The 16,114-nt window shown below is 35.2% G+C and overlaps 1 protein-coding gene across 1 annotated transcript in view; it reads left to right on the forward strand.

Annotated features, from left to right (window-relative positions):
- The window catches only part of LOC129508061 (cytidine monophosphate-N-acetylneuraminic acid hydroxylase), a 64,493-nt gene that overhangs the window by 35,562 nt on the left and 12,817 nt on the right, over positions 1 to 16,114 (forward strand). The window contains exon 9 of the mRNA XM_055322960.1: positions 14,888 to 15,028. Within this exon, the coding sequence (XP_055178935.1) occupies positions 14,888 to 15,028 (141 nt within the window). The remainder of the gene's footprint in view (positions 1 to 14,887; positions 15,029 to 16,114) is intronic.

Genomic DNA, 16,114 nt, shown 5'->3' on the forward strand with positions numbered 1-16,114 from the left:
CTAATGAGTTTTTCAATGTGTGCAGGTATAATACCAAAGACAACTATAAGCATTACGGGCTCTGCGTAGTGGAAAGTTTTGTACGTTCTACAGCAGGTGTTAAAACATTTCTAAGTAGGCTAAGAGGTTAAGTATGTTATCGTAGTCCCCAGAACAGCAAGTATAAAATCAAAGAAAGAAATATTATCAAAAACTCAATGAGATCAACAAATTCAATTAAGCTGCAGAATACAAAATTAACATACAAGAATCAGTAGGGTTTTTATACACTAACGGCAAATTATCTGAAAAAGAAATGATCAATAGCATAATATCACTGAAAACAATAAAATATTTAAGAGTAAATTTAGGCAAGGAGGTGAAAGATCACTATACTACACATTGATGAAAGAAATTGAAGAAGACACAAGCAAATGGAAAGATGATCTGTATTCCTGGATTGGAAGAATTAATATTGTTAAAGTTTTCATACTACCCAGTGTAATCCTTATCAAGATCCCAATGGTGGTTTTTTTTTTTCAGAAGTAGAAAAAACAATCCTAAAATTTATATTGAATCACAAAAGACTCCAAATATACAAAGGAATCCTGAGAAAGTAGAACAAAGTGAGAGGCATCACACTTCTTGAACAAAGTGAGAGGCATCACACTTCTTGATTTCAAAGTGAGAGGCATCACACTTCTTGATTTCAAGCTATATTATAAAGCTGTAGTAATCAAAACAGTATAGTAGTGGCATTAAAAGCAGACACATAGACCAGTGGAATAGAATCAAGACCCCAGAAATATGGTCAACTAATATTTGACAAGGGAGCTAAGAACATTCACTGGAGAAAAGACAGTCCCTTCATTAAATGGTGCTGATAAAATTGGATATTCACATGTAAAAGAATGAAATGAGACCCGTGTCTTACACCATTCACAAAAATTAACTCAAAATGTATTAAAGACTTAAATGTAAGACCTGAAACCATAAAACTTCCAGAAGCAAACATAGGTGATAAACTTGTAAACTCCTTAACATGGGTCTTGGAGATGATTTTTTGGATTTGACAGCAAAACAAAGGCAACAAAAACAGACGAGTGGGACTATATCAAACCAAAAAGCTTCTGCACAGTAAAGGAAGCCATCAACAAAATTAAAGGGCAACCTTTGGAATGGGAGAAAAATATTTACAAATCATGTATCTGATAAGGGGTTGATACCCAAAATACATAAAGAACTCCTACAACTCAGTAGCATAAAACAAACAATTTCAAAATGGACAATGAACCTGAATAGATATTTTTCCAAAGACCTACAGATGGTCAACAGGTACATGAAAAGGTGCTTAATATCACTAATCATCAGGGAAATGCAAATCAAAATCATAATGAAATATTGCACACCTATTAGAATGACTGTTACCACAAAGACAAGAAATAACAAGTGTTGAAGAGGATATGGAGAAAAGGGAACCCTTATGCTCTGTTAATAGAATGTAAATTCAAGCAGCCACTATGGAAAACAGTATGGAGGTTCTTTTAAAAATTAAAAATAGACCATATGGTCCAGCAATTCCACTTCTGGGTATTTATCTGAAGAAAATGAAAGCACTAACTTGAAAAGATAGGTTCCTCCAGTTTCGTTGCAGCATTATCTCTAATTGCCCAAATCAAACACAAACCAACATAAATGTCCAACAATAGTTGAATGGATAAAGAAAATATGGTATTATAGAATACCAGTGGAATATTATTCAGCCATAATAGGAAGGAAATCTTGCTATTTTTTCAACATTGGATGGACCTCGAGGGCATTATGTTAAGTGAAATGAGTCAGACAGGAAAAGACAAATACCATATTATCTCACTTACATGTCAAATCTAAACAAAAACAAAAACAAAACAAAAAGACAACCAAAACCAAACTCATGGAAAAAGACACCAGATTTGTAGTTACTAGAGGCAGAGGGCAGGGTTGGAGAATCTAATGAAGATGTTCAAAAGGTGCAAATTTCCAATTATAAGTACTGGGGATGTAATATATAACATAATGACTATAGTTAACACTGCTGTATAGTATATTTGAGAGTTGCTAAGACAAGAAGTCCTAACAGTTCTCATCACAAGGAAAAAAAACCTTTTTCTTTTATTTTTTGTATCTACATGAGATAATGGATGTTAAATAAACTTATTGTGGTAGTCATTTTGCAATATATATAGTCACTATGCTGTACATCTTAAACTTATACAGTGCTATATGCCAATTATATCTGCCTAAAACTGAAAAAAAAAACCCTAAACAAGTAAACTAAATGGAATACTAAAAAATATTTAAATGATTTAAAAGAAGGAAGGGAAATGGAAAGGCAGAGGGCTGAGAAAGAGACAAACAGAAAACATAATAAAATGGTAGACATAAATAATTACATTAAATATAAATGTTCTACAGAAAATGTGAGTGAAGCCTTTCACTTGCACCTTCCAGACCAGCCTTGCTACCATCAACTACATAGCATTGACTAATCCCAGTCAACAGCATATGGAACAAAAGGATCATCATCAAAACTCCATTTGAATTCATAATCAACAAAATATTGAGAGATAACAAAGTACTTACCACTTAAAGAAATTAAAATAGTCTAAACGTGCCAGTTAGAAGGCAGAGTTATGAGAACGGATAAAAGAACAAGACCCACTCTATGCTGGCTACAAGCATAAAGTCCATGTTGAACTTAATGATATAGATAAGTTAGAAGTAAAAGAATGGAAAAAAATATATACCATGCAAACACTAGTCCAAGAAAGCTTGAGTAGCTATATTAACAATAGAGTATACTTCAGAGCAAAAAGTATCAGGAATACAGAGGCACATTATGATGTCAATTCACTGAGAAGATATAAGAATCCTAAATGTACATAACATCAGACTCAAATACATGAAACAAAAATTTAATAGGACTTTAAGAAAATGGAAAGTCAGAATAACAGTTGGAGATGTCAGCACTCTTTTCTTGGTAATTGATAGAATGAGAACACAGAAAATTTAGCAAGGATGTAGAAAAATTGAACATAAATAAACTGTATCTGAATGACATTTATAGGAAATTACACCTGAAAATAGCAGAATATGTATTCTTTTCAAGAACAAACATTGACCAAGAGAGACCATGTCCTGGGGCTTAAAACAAACCCTAACAAATTTTAAATTAAAATGATACAAAGAATGTTTTCTGATCATATTTGAATTAGGCTAGAAATCAAGAGAAGGATAACCGGAAAATCTCTGAATATTTGAAAACTGGAAAACGCACTGCTAAGCAATATGTGAGCCAGAGAGGAAGTATCCTGTGAAATTGGAAAACATTTTAAACTTAAAAAAAAAAAGGAAGAAAACACAACACATCGAAATTTGTGGGATACTGAAGAAGAGCTAAGAGGGAAATGTATAGCATAAATGTACAATATTAAAAAAGAAAGTACTCATTTTAGGAAACTAGAAAAAAAATGAGCAAAATACACCCAAAGCAAGCAGAAAGAAGGAAGCGTTTAAGACAAGAGCAGAAGTCAATGAAATGAAAAGAAAAAAAACAACAGAGAAAAACAATGAAACAAAATGACCAAGAAAAAAAGATAGACAATTACCAGTATCCAGAATGAGAGAGCTCACTGAAGATCCCATAAGTGTTAAAAATAACTATAGTGAAGGAATATTATAAGCGATTCTATGTACATAAATTAAACAGCTTAGGTGAAATTTCCCAATTCTTTGAAAGCCACAAACATCAAAACTCCAAAAAAATACACACATACTCATATCTATTTTTTTAAAGATTTTTTTATTTTTTATTTATTCATGTTGAGAGAGAGAGGAGAGAGAGAGAGAGAGAGAGAGAGAGGCAGAGACACAGGCAGAGGGAGAAGCAGCCTCCATGCGGGAGCCCGACGCGGGACTCGATCCCGAGACTCCAGGATCGCGCCCTGGGCCAAAGGCAGGCGCCAAACCACCGAGCCAGGGATCCCCTATCCTCATATCTATTAAAGGAGTTTCTTTTGTGAGTTAAAAATCTTCCAAAAAAGAAAATCCAGGCCCATATTATTTCACTTGCAAATTATGACAAACATTTAAAGAAGAAATAACACTGATTTAATGTATTCTTTTCCAGAAATAGTGGAGGAAGAAACACTACGACTCACGAGACTCTGCCACCAAAAGCAGACAAAGGCTGTGCAAGAAAGTATACACTAGTACCTCTCATAAACATAAGAGCAGAAATTCCTAACTAAATATTGGCAAATTGCATCAAACATATGTAAAAGGAATAATACAACCAGATGCGGTTTATACCAGGAATGCAAGGCTGATTCAATATTCAAAACTCAATCTAATCCATCATATTAACAGATAAAGAAAAAATTCACATGATTATATTAACTGATGCAGAAAAAGCAGTTGATAAAATTAGGCATGTACTCCTGGCAAAATAAAAACCAAACCAAACCAGGGATGCCTGGGTGGCTTTGGAAGTAGAACATCTGCCTGGCCGAAGTCGTGATCCTGGGGTCCTGGGATCGAGTCCTACGTTGGGCTTCCTGCATGGAGCCTGCTTCTCCCTCTGCCTGTGTCTCTACCTCTCTCACTCCCTATGTCTCACATGAATGAATAAATAAAATCTGTGAAAAAAAACAAAAAACACCAAACTAAACCAAAACAAAAACTCCTAGCAAACTAGAAACAGAAGAGAATTGTCGTAACCTCATTAAGGGTATCTATAAAAATCCACAGCTAGCACCATACTTGATAGAGAAAGAATGACTAATTTCTTCTAAGCTGAATAAGAAGATAAGAATGACTATATCATGCTGAAATTCCTAGTCAGTGCAGGAAGGCAAGAAAACTAAATAAATTGATGTAGACTGAAAGGAAGTCGTGCAATGTCTTTATTCATAGAAACCATGACTGTCTACATAGAAAATCCCATAGAATTTACAAAAGAAAATTCTAGAACTCAGTAAATTTAGTAAAGTCAACAGATATAAAGTAAATGTATAAGAATCAGCCATATTTCTGTATATAGGCAATGAACATGAGGACAACAAAATTAAAAAAAAACATTTACAGTAGCTCCAAATAATTACTTCTTTGCAAATATAAAAAAATAAATACAGGGTCTGTATGCCGAAAACCTTAAAACATTGATTAAAGAAATCAAAGGTAAATTAAAATAATTGAAAATGAATTGGATATCTCAATATAGTTAATTTTTAAAATTTTCTGCATTTAATATGTATTGAATACATTAACAAAACTTTAATACTGTGTGGAAAGTATAACAACATTCTCCAACTATTTTTTTAAAGCTTTTATTTATTTATTCATGAGAGACAGAGAGGCAGAGACACAGGCAGACGGAGAAGCAGGCTCCATGCAGGGAGCCCAATGTGGTACTCGATCCTGGGACTCCAGGATCATGCCCTGGGCCGAAGGTAGGCGCTAAACCACTGAGCCACCCAGGGTTCCCCATTCTTCAACTATTTTATATTTTTCCCCCAATATTTTATTTGTGAGAGACACAGAGAGAGAGGCAGAGACATAGGCAGAGGGAGAAGCACGCTCCCTGTAGGGAGCCTGATGTTGGACTTGATCCCAGGACCCCAGGATCATGACCTGAGCCAAAAGCAGACACTCAACTACTGAGCGACCCAGGTGCCCCTCTCCAACTATTTATCTTATGCAACCATAGAGAAGTAAACATGGGAAGAAGATCAAGAGCAAAATTTTAAAATATTCTTAAGTACATTTCTCTAGTGGCAATCATTAATCCTAGTTATTAACTCTAATGGGATATTTTTAAGCATCTTACCTTTGGGGATATTTCATCTGTCAGTAGAATCATTTTACATTAAAAACATTGTAATATGATGATACATTTTTTATTACATTATCTTGCACATGTGCTACCTTAGAAAAAATTTTAAAAGCATAGACTTTAAAATTCAGTTTACAAATATAGTTTAATGGATATTTATGTTAAATGATTAATGCTTTCTCTGTGTCTACTGAAATGATTATATTTTAGTTTATTAATGATGATTTTCATATGTTAAACCAGTCTTGCATTTCTGATATAAACCCTAATTGTTAAGGATGAAGTGTAATTTGTGTGGTAGAGGAGGGTTGGTAAGATCTATGCAATAAAATTTGCCATATTAACCATTTTTAAAACCATTTTTAAATGTACAGTTCAGTGGTATTAATTATATTCACAATGTTATTCAACTATCACTATAATCTATTTGCAAAACTTTTTTTTCATCTCAGAAACTCCACCGATTAAGCAATCATTCTCCATTTATCCCACTCTCCACCCACTGTAATATCTAGTCTTCTTTTTGTCTCTATGAATTTGTCTATTCTAGATATTTCTTATAGGTACAATCATACAATATTTTTCCTTTTTGTCTTTTATTTCACCTTGCATAATAGCTTTAAAGTTCTTCTGGGTTGTATCAGAATTTCATTTTTTATGGCTGAATAATATTCCACTGTGTGGATATACTACATTTTGTTTATCCATTCTTTTGTTGGACAACTGAGTTATGTCCAACTTTGACTATTGTGAGTAATAGTTCAATGAACATTGGTACATAAGTATCCCGTTTTTAAAATGTTTTTATTCTCTGTTTTTTAAAAAATTTTATTTATTTATTCATGAGAGACACACAGAGAGAGGCAGAGACATAGGAAGAGGAGAAGCAGGCTCCCCGTGAGGAGCCTGATGTGGTATTCGATCCCTGAACTCCAGGATCACTCCCTGAGCCAAAGGCAGACGCTCAACCACTGAGTCACCCGGGCGTCCCCCTGAATCACTGTTTTCAATTTTCTGGGACATATATCTAGGATTGGACTTGCTGGATCCTATGATAATTCTATATTTAAATAAACTACCAAGCTGTTTTCCACAGTGGTTGCAACATTTTACTTCTCATCAGGAATGTACAAGGGTTACAATTTCTCCACATCCTTACTAATACTTATTTCCATTTTTTGTTGGTTTCCCCCCCCCATTTTTTGGATTATATTATAGTAAGTATAAAATGATATCTCATTATGGCTTTGATTTGCATTTCCCTAATGACGAATGATGTTGATCATTTTCCATGTTCTTATTAACTGTTTGTATATTTTCTTTGCATAAACATCTATTCAAGTTCTTTGCTCATTTTTAAACTGATATCTTTATTGAACTGTAGGAGTGCTTAAATATACTATAAATATTAATCCCTTATCAAGATTTGCAAATATTTTCTTCCACTCTCTACAGTCTGCACTTACTAATAACCTTTGATGTACAAAAGTTTTTCATCTTCATGAAATCAAATTTATTGATTTTTCTTTTGTTTCTTATGCTTTTAGTGTCATATTTAAGAATACATTGCCAAATCCAAGGTCAGAGAAATTTGTTCATATGTTTTATTTGAAAAGCTTGATGGTTTTTAGCTCTTATATTTAGGTTATTAATTGATTTTGAGTCAACTTTTGTGTATAGTGCGAGGTAAGGGTCTGGATTCTTTTTTTTTTTCTTTTGCATGAAGAAATCCAGTTGTCCCAATATCATTTACTGGAGACATTTCTCTCTATGCTGAAAGATATGGGCAGTCCTAATCTTGTCAAAAATCAACTACCCATAGATATATTGAGTTCATTTCTGGACTCTTAATTCTATTCTGTTGGTCAGTATGTCTATCTTTATATCACGTCCACACTGTTTAGATTATTCTAGCTTTGTAGGGAAGTGTTAGTCCTCCAACTGTGGGTTTTATTTTTCGAGATTTTTTTTTTTTTGCTATTCAGAGCCCCCTGTATTTCCGTGTGAATTTGAGAATCAGTTCAATTCCAATCAGTTATTCCAGTTCTGCAAAAAAGGCTGCTAGAATTTTGATAAGAATCACATTGAATCTGTGATTGTTTCGAGGAGTATTGAGATCTTAAAAATAATAAATCTCTAGTCCATGAATATGGGAGGTCTTTCATTTAGTTCTTCTTTAACTTCTTTCAGTGATGTTTTGTAGTTTTCGCTGTACAAATCTTTTACTTCTTTGGTTAATTTGTTCCTAGGTATTGTATTCTTCTGGATGTTATTGTAAATGGAATTGTTTTCTTAATTTCCTCTTGATTGTTCTTTACTGGTTTATAGAAACACAACTGATTTTTGTTTGCTGACCTTATACATGCAACTTTGCTAAATATATTTATTAATTGTATTAGCTTTAACAATTATATTCTTTGGTTTTATATATATATAAGGTCATGTCATTTGCAATAGAGAAATTTTACTTCTTTTGTTCTAATTATTTTTTTCTTTTGTTCTAATTAGATGCCTATTATTTCTTTTCCTTGTCTAATTTTTTTTATTAGAACTTACAGTACAATTTTTAATAGCAGTGGTGAAAGCCAGCCTCCTTGTCTGTCTCCTGATCTTAGGAGAAAAGCTGTCATTCTTTCACCACTGACATGATGTCATCTATGGATGTTTCATAAATACTCTTTATCATATTGAGGAGGTTTGCTTTTATTCCTAGTTTCCTGTGTGTTTTATCATGAAAGGATATTGAATTTTGTAAATTGCTTTTTCTGCATCAGTTGAGATGATTTTGTGTTTTTTCCCCCATTATTCTACTAATGTGGTAAAATATACTTATTGATTGCCTTATGTTGAACCACCCTATTGCATTCCTGTGATAAATCCCACCTGGTGTATAATCATTCTAATATGCTGTTGGATATTGTGTGCTGGTATTTTGTTGAGGATTTTTGCTTCTGTGTTCATAAGGAATACTGGTCCATATTTTTTTATTGTAACATCTTTAAAAAATTATTTTTGAAGAATAGTTGACATATTATATTAGTTTCAGGTGTTCAACAAAATGGCTTGACAATCGTATACATTACTCAGTGCTCACCGAGATAAGTGTAGTTACCACCTGTCACCATATAACATTATTACAATATTATTGACTATACAACCTTTGCTGTACTTCTCATCTCCATTACTTTTTTTTTTTTTTTACAACTGGAAGTTTATGCCTCTTAATCCCTTCCAGCTACCTGGCTTTGGTATCAGGGTCATATAATACTGACCTCATGGAATGAATTAGGCAGTATTTCTTTCTATGATTTGGGAGAGTTTGAGAATGATGATCTTTTCTATTTTCTTCATGAGTTGGTTTAAGCAATTTGTTTGTTCTTGGGACTCTGTCCATTCCACTAAGTTATTTAATTTGTTATTGTATAATTGTTCATAGTCTTATCTTCTAATTCTTTTTATTTTTGTAAGGTTAGTAGTAATGTCCCTGCTTTATGATTTAGTTATCTGTATCTTCTTTTATTCTTTGTCTGACTAAAGGTTTGTAGATTTTGTTGATCTTTTCAAAGAAAAAACTTGTTGATCTTTTTACACCAACTTTTGGTTTCATTGATTCTCTCTGATCTTTCTTCTTTTGTAATATAGATGTTAGAGCTATAAATTTTCCTCTGAGCACAGCCTTTACTACATTTCATGTTTTTTATTTTTTACTTTTTATTTTTTTATTTATGATAGTCACACACACACACACAGAGAGAGAGAGAGAGGGAGAGAGAGAGGCAGAGACACAGGCAGAGGGAGAAGCAGGCTCCATGCACCGGGAGCCCAACGTGGGACTCGATCCAGGGTCTCCAGGATCGTGCCCTGGGCCAAAGGCAGGCGCCAAACCGCTGTGCCACCCAGGGATCCCCTTTTTCATGGGTTTTATATGCTGTGTTTCTGTTTTCATTTTATCGCTAAGTACTTTCTCATTTCCCTTGTAATTTCTTTTATTTATTGGTTAAGAGTTTAGTATAGTTAACATTCAGTTATTTCTACATAAACCTATAGGTTCAGTGCAATGTCCATCAAAATCCTGGCAGAAGTTTTTTGTACATACAGACAACCTAACTCTAAGATTCATAAGGAAAAGTAAAGGAATTAGAACAGCCAAAACAATTTTGAAAAAGAATAACTTTGGAGGGCCCACACTGCCCAATTTTAAGATTTGTTATAAAGCTACAGTAATTAAAGCAGCATGATATCAATGAAGGGATAAACACTGGATCAATGGAATAGAGAATCCAGAAATAGATCCACACAAATACGAACAATTGATTTCTGACAAAGGTATAAAACAATTCAACAGAAAAAAGATAGTTCTTCAATAAATGTTATTAGAACAATTGGACATTCATATGCAAAATAATAATCTCAATTAGATTAATTGAGATTAAATAAATTAATAATAATCTCAATTTAGACCACACATTGTATACCAAAAAATAATCCAAAATGGATCATAGACCTAAATGTAAATGTAAAGCTATAAAACTTTTAGAGGAAAATGTAGGAGAAAATCTTCATAACTTTCAGTTAGGCAAAACCTTCTTATTATATATAACACCAAAAGCACAATCCATAGAGAAAAGTTTAATATATTGGACTTTATCAAAATGAAAAAATTTTCTCATGAAAGTCACTGTTACAAGTATAAAAAGACAACTAAAGACTGTGAGAAAATATTTGCAAATCAAATATTTGACTAATAACTTGTATCCAGAAAATATATCTCTCAAAAATCAGTGTCAGAAAACAAAGAACTCAATAGTAACTGGGCAAAACATTTGAACAGGTACTTCACCAATGAAGATATATAGATGTAATGAATATAAGAAATGATGGGCTCATATCAGTAGCCATTAGGAAATGCAGATTGAAACCACAGTGAAATAAAGTTTTGATAAATCAACAATATCCAGTTATGGTAAGGATGCAGAACAATAGAACCTCTTACAAATTATTGTTGGGAATTCAAAACGGTACTGCCTCCTGGAAAACTGTTTGGCTGTTTCTTTAAATATGCATTTATCATATGACCCAGGAATCCCACTCCTGGGTATTTGCCATAGCGAAGTTAAACTTCTATTACACAAAAACTGTATACAGATATTAAAAGCAGTTCTATTCATAATTACCAAATCAACTCAAATATCATTCAACAAGTAAATGCATAAACAGACGATGATACATCTATACCATAGAATACAATAAAAAGTAAATATTGATATACACAACAACACAGATGAATCTCAAAGGCATCATATACCAAGTGAAGGAATCAGTTTCAAAAGGTTACATATTGGGGATCCCTGGGTGGCGCAGCGGTTTGGCGCCTGCCTTTGGCCCAGGGCGCGATCCTGGAAACCCGGGGTCGAGTCCCACGTCGGGCTCCCGGTGCATGGAGCCTGCTTCTCCCTCTGCCTGTGTCTCTGCCTCTCTCTCTCTCTCTCTCTCTCTCTCTCTCTCTCTCTCTCTCTCTGTTTGACTATCATAAATAAATAAAAATTAAAAAAAACAAAAGGTTACATATTGTATGATTCTGTTATCATGGCATTCTGGAAAAGGCAAAACTGTAGAGGTGGAGAACAAATCAGTGGTTGCCAGGGGTTGGGCTTGAGGGAAGGTTTGACTGAAGTGGAGCAACATGAGAGAGTTTTTGAGAGGTGATGGAATGGCTCTGTATAGTGATTGTGGTGGTGGTTGCACAAAGCTGTGCATGTGTTAAAATTCATAGAATCATTCACACAAAGTAAAAATATTAAATGCAAATGGATATTTTAATTTAAAATATTTTTTTGTTTAAAAAACAAAAAAGCAAATAGTTATTCTTAACATCTTCAGCCATGGTAGTTAAAGCTAGCATATTTAAGTCTGGTTGCACATTTCATGGAACTCATAACCCCTTAAGAAAAGAATATGTATGGTTTATCCATTCTGTCATATTGGAACATAGTTTTATTATTTTCAATGTTAAGATCTCATAGATATTTTAATTTTGCTTTTATAAGATTCTGTAATTATATATAGAATTGACTTTATCCTTAGTACATGCAGTGACTCAGCCTCTAACTATATTTTTTTATGAAAAAATGAGAGAGTATGAGTACCATCTGCTTTATGATGCTCCTCTTTTTCCTCCATACTGGGAATACTCTGTGATCAAATGGGAAGGACTGCCTTTGTGCAGACAGGGAATGCATATGTCGTTGTACTCAAGAGGAAATTGTTGTAATAATTTACTTATCTAAATTTGTTGGGTATTACATATTTATTATAAATTTATTGGATGATAAACCATCCTCAAGATAAGTTCATAACAACATCCTGTAAGGACTGGCCATGATTTCCCATCCATTAGAGGAGCACATAGAAGAAATCATGTATATGGAATTTAGGTTCTCTTTCTACCACTTATTAGAAGCAATTAATTGACTTCTTTAGGCTTCATTTGTCTCATTATTAAAACATGACTGCTTTTGCTTTAAAGTTCTGTGTTCTGTGACATACCTACTTGTGTTTAATCAGTTAATATGTCTGATTGCTGATGTATTTCCTTTCTTTTGACCTTGTTGTTGACATTATTTAGCTGCCTCTTATCTTTCTAATCCTTCTGGAAAGACTGACCTAAGATTAAAAGATAATTCCTTGAGATGAATATTGTTCATTATCATTTATCATTTATTGAGCAGCACTGTTCTAAGAGAAGCAGAGATGAAATGATTGTCATCAGAGTTATGGTCTACTGGAAGAGAAAAACAATTAAAACACAGGGATCCCTGGGTGGCGCAGCGGTTTGGCGCCTGCCTTTGGCCCAGGGCGCAATCCTGGAGACCCCGGATCGAATCCCACGTCGGGCTCCCAGTGCATGGAGCCTGCTTCTCCCTCTGCCTGTGTCTCTGCCTCTATCTCTCTCTCTCTGTGTGTGTGACTATCATTAAAAAATTAAAAAAAAACAATTAAAATACAGAATGCTAAGTGATATGATACCTGTGTGTTCTGCAGGCAGTGGGATGCCATGAGGGTCAGAAGATGACTGGGTGAGACTATGAATCTGAGTTTTGAAGTATGAGTAGACACTGACTAGCAGAGATGGAGAGAGGGTGAGGTGAGAAGTACAGTGCAGGATAGGGGACTCAGTCTAGGGGAGTAAGGAGGCATGCACTGGAGGAGCCAGGAAGTCATATGGTGAACAGCATTGTGTGTGCCACTGCTTATGGCTTGGATTTTGACCTGAAGGAATGAGGAGCCCAATAAAGGAGTCCGATGAGGAACAGGGACATAATGAGGTGTGAACTGGGGAGCTTAGGTTGTATGTCTGTGTGGTGGGAAGGGAAACAGAAATGTTGATTCTGGAGGCCAGTTTGAGAACCATTACAGTAATCTAGGAAGTAACGATGAGTGACAATGAGGATTGAGAAGCCAATTCAGACTCTAGAGGTGTTAAGGAGGTTGAACTCCCAAGAACATGAAGAACTGGATGTGGTGGGTACTTGATTACAGGACACATGGCTACTTAATATACTGCCTTTTAAAATAATTGCAAGCCACTCTTCAGTGTGTATGTAATGGGCAAATGTTGCTCTCCATACTGGGAGTACCCCCGAGAGGGTGTCATCTCAGTATTGGTTTTACTATTATTTTAGAGGGAGACAAAGAAGCATCAGGAAGTGAATTTTGTGAATACCTCACATTATGTTTTAATAGTGCTATGGTTTGGGAGATCAGTTAGTGAATCATCTTGAGACTAGAGGTAGTAAGAAGAGGAGACAGAGTGGTGGCAACTGCTTCAAAATGAGTTCTGCTCCCACGGGAGGATATTAACTCACATAGGAAGGGAGAAGCTATTCATATCTGTGGGTGAGTGACATCTTGACCCAGTTGTGCAGTATTGATTCCAGGGTAGTAAATAACATAAGTCACCTTGGTGCTGCAGAAATACAAATGCTTACATATGTTTTGTATCTGTCCATCTGCCTAAAATTATCTATTGGGTCTAAGTAACAGGTTATAGCTCCAGAGAATAAAATTCCCTTTAACAGAAATGTCAGTCCATATAACCCATGTCCATTGAAACACAGTAACAAATCCTTTTTCTCTGGATCTCCCCTTTTCTGTCCCAAGGGATACCTTCCCATATGACACTGGAATGGTGATTTTCAGAAAGATTGTGGTTTGGAATTGAATTTGGGAGATGCTCATCTCTGATCAATAGAAGCACAGTTAGAGACTAGGTCTCAGGAGGAGCTATCACTGAGGATGTGTGTACTCTTTTATAATAGGTGGATTCTTCATGGTTTTGAGACTTCCATTTTTATTTTTAATTTTTTTTAGCCTATAAACAATAGAAACTTATTTCTCAGGAGGCTGTAATGTCCAACATCAAAGTGCAGATTCAGTTTATAGTAAGGATCAGCTTCCTGGCTTTTCAGATTTTGCTCCCAAAGTGGGGGGGGAGAAGCCCCTCCCTGTGACCTCCTAGGAAGGCTGAGCCCTACTCAAGGTATGTGGTGGAGAGCTCAGGGGAGCACTGCCATCTGGTGTGCTGACCATGGGCAAGTCACCTCGCCCTTTGAAGCCTTAGTTCCCTTCTCTCGAAAATGAGATACTTAATAGGAGCTATCTCATTGGAGTCTAATGAAGATAAAATCAACTAGTTCATGTTAAGCACTGAGTATTATTCCTGCCAAATAACATCTATATATATTTAATTAATATTAAAAAGGAGAGTATGCCATTCCCACCTATTTAAAATAGTTGGTTTTGGTACATGTAACTTTAATTCCAACCACCGTATGATTATATTTAAAAACAAAGTATGAATACAACTTCTTTTACTAATAATCCTTAGGCCAAGTATAGTCTTTGTTTTTCCATGGGATAAGTGGATAGGATTGTGAAGTGAGAATGTGGAGAAAAAAAAGTTCTAGCATTGTTCTAATCAGACCATGCATCTGAGAATAAATTACTTTCTTACCTGGCCATGTTCTTATTTCTCAGGTATATTAAGGAAACAAACATCAAAAATGACCCAAATGAACTTAATAATCTTATCAAGAAAAACTCTGATGTGATAACATGGACCCCACGACCTGGAGCCACTCTTGATCTGAGTCGGATGCTAAAGGACCCAACTGACAGGTTTGGTTTGAATATTTATAGAGGCCAAAGATGGTTTATGGGTTTTTTTCAATTTTATGAGAAAATAAAGGGCACACCCATGGCCTCTTGACAAGTCCTTATTTGTAGGAATATTGTTTCTGCTGGCTGGCATAGTGAGTTTCTTGTGCAGTAAGGTCCACATATCACTTTTAAAACTGGAAATCTTACAATTTAAGTAAACTATGAAATATCTTTCAAATCTAAGGGGAAAAAATGAGTTTCCCCCCAAGTTTTTCATGTTATATAACAAATACTCAAAACGTTTTCCTCATCTCATAAACTTATTTGAGGATGAAGGGTGGGGGGAAATTTTTTCTATCCAGAACTGTTGATAGGCTCAAAAATAAGGTGTCTTAAGAAAGCAAACAGCAATAAGCTCGAGAGTTGGTTTTCATATCAGTATAAATGTTACCCAACTGCATGTTTCACGTAGAACACATCTGAACAAGTAGCAGTGCGTTGGGAGTACAAGTCAAGGAAAGTTAACACCCATGTGACAGACCTTTATTTTCATAAATACTTATCTTGAGCCAAATGAAACTGTAAGTTTCTCACCCCTACTTAGAAACTGGGTGTGGTAAAGATCGGTGCACACACTTACCACAGGTGCGGCTGCTCTCTGCCTGCCTCCCCCCACAAAGTCAGTGTGAACGTGTTAATCAGCGATTCTGAACTTTTGTTGACTTCCTGCGTCAAAGCACTCGTTGAATCTGGTTCATTCCCCTTCGTAAATCTGCCATAAATCCAGCACTTGCTTCCAGCCTTTTCTGCCATGGCCTTAATTAGGCTTCTCACAATTTTTAGCTTTGATTCCTGCAGGGGCTCCTGACTGGTCTGTGCCTCCACCCCTGCTCTCCCTTGATCTGTACTCTAGGCCAGCTTGTTTCAATCTACTGGTCAAAATGCTCAGGGAACTTGTCTGGGAGTAGTAGCACTTGAGAAAGTTAAATGCAGCAAAGGAGGAACATCACTGCATTGTGTCCTAGAAAAACCGTTTCAGTTTGCAGAGGAGCATGTACTAGGGAAGAGGCTACAGGGAGAATAGCTCAGCTGGGAGGCTATGGC

This window comes from Nyctereutes procyonoides, unplaced genomic scaffold (genome assembly GCF_905146905.1).
Source record: "Nyctereutes procyonoides isolate TBG_1078 unplaced genomic scaffold, NYPRO_anot_genome, whole genome shotgun sequence".
Lineage (NCBI taxonomy): Eukaryota > Metazoa > Chordata > Mammalia > Carnivora > Canidae > Nyctereutes > Nyctereutes procyonoides.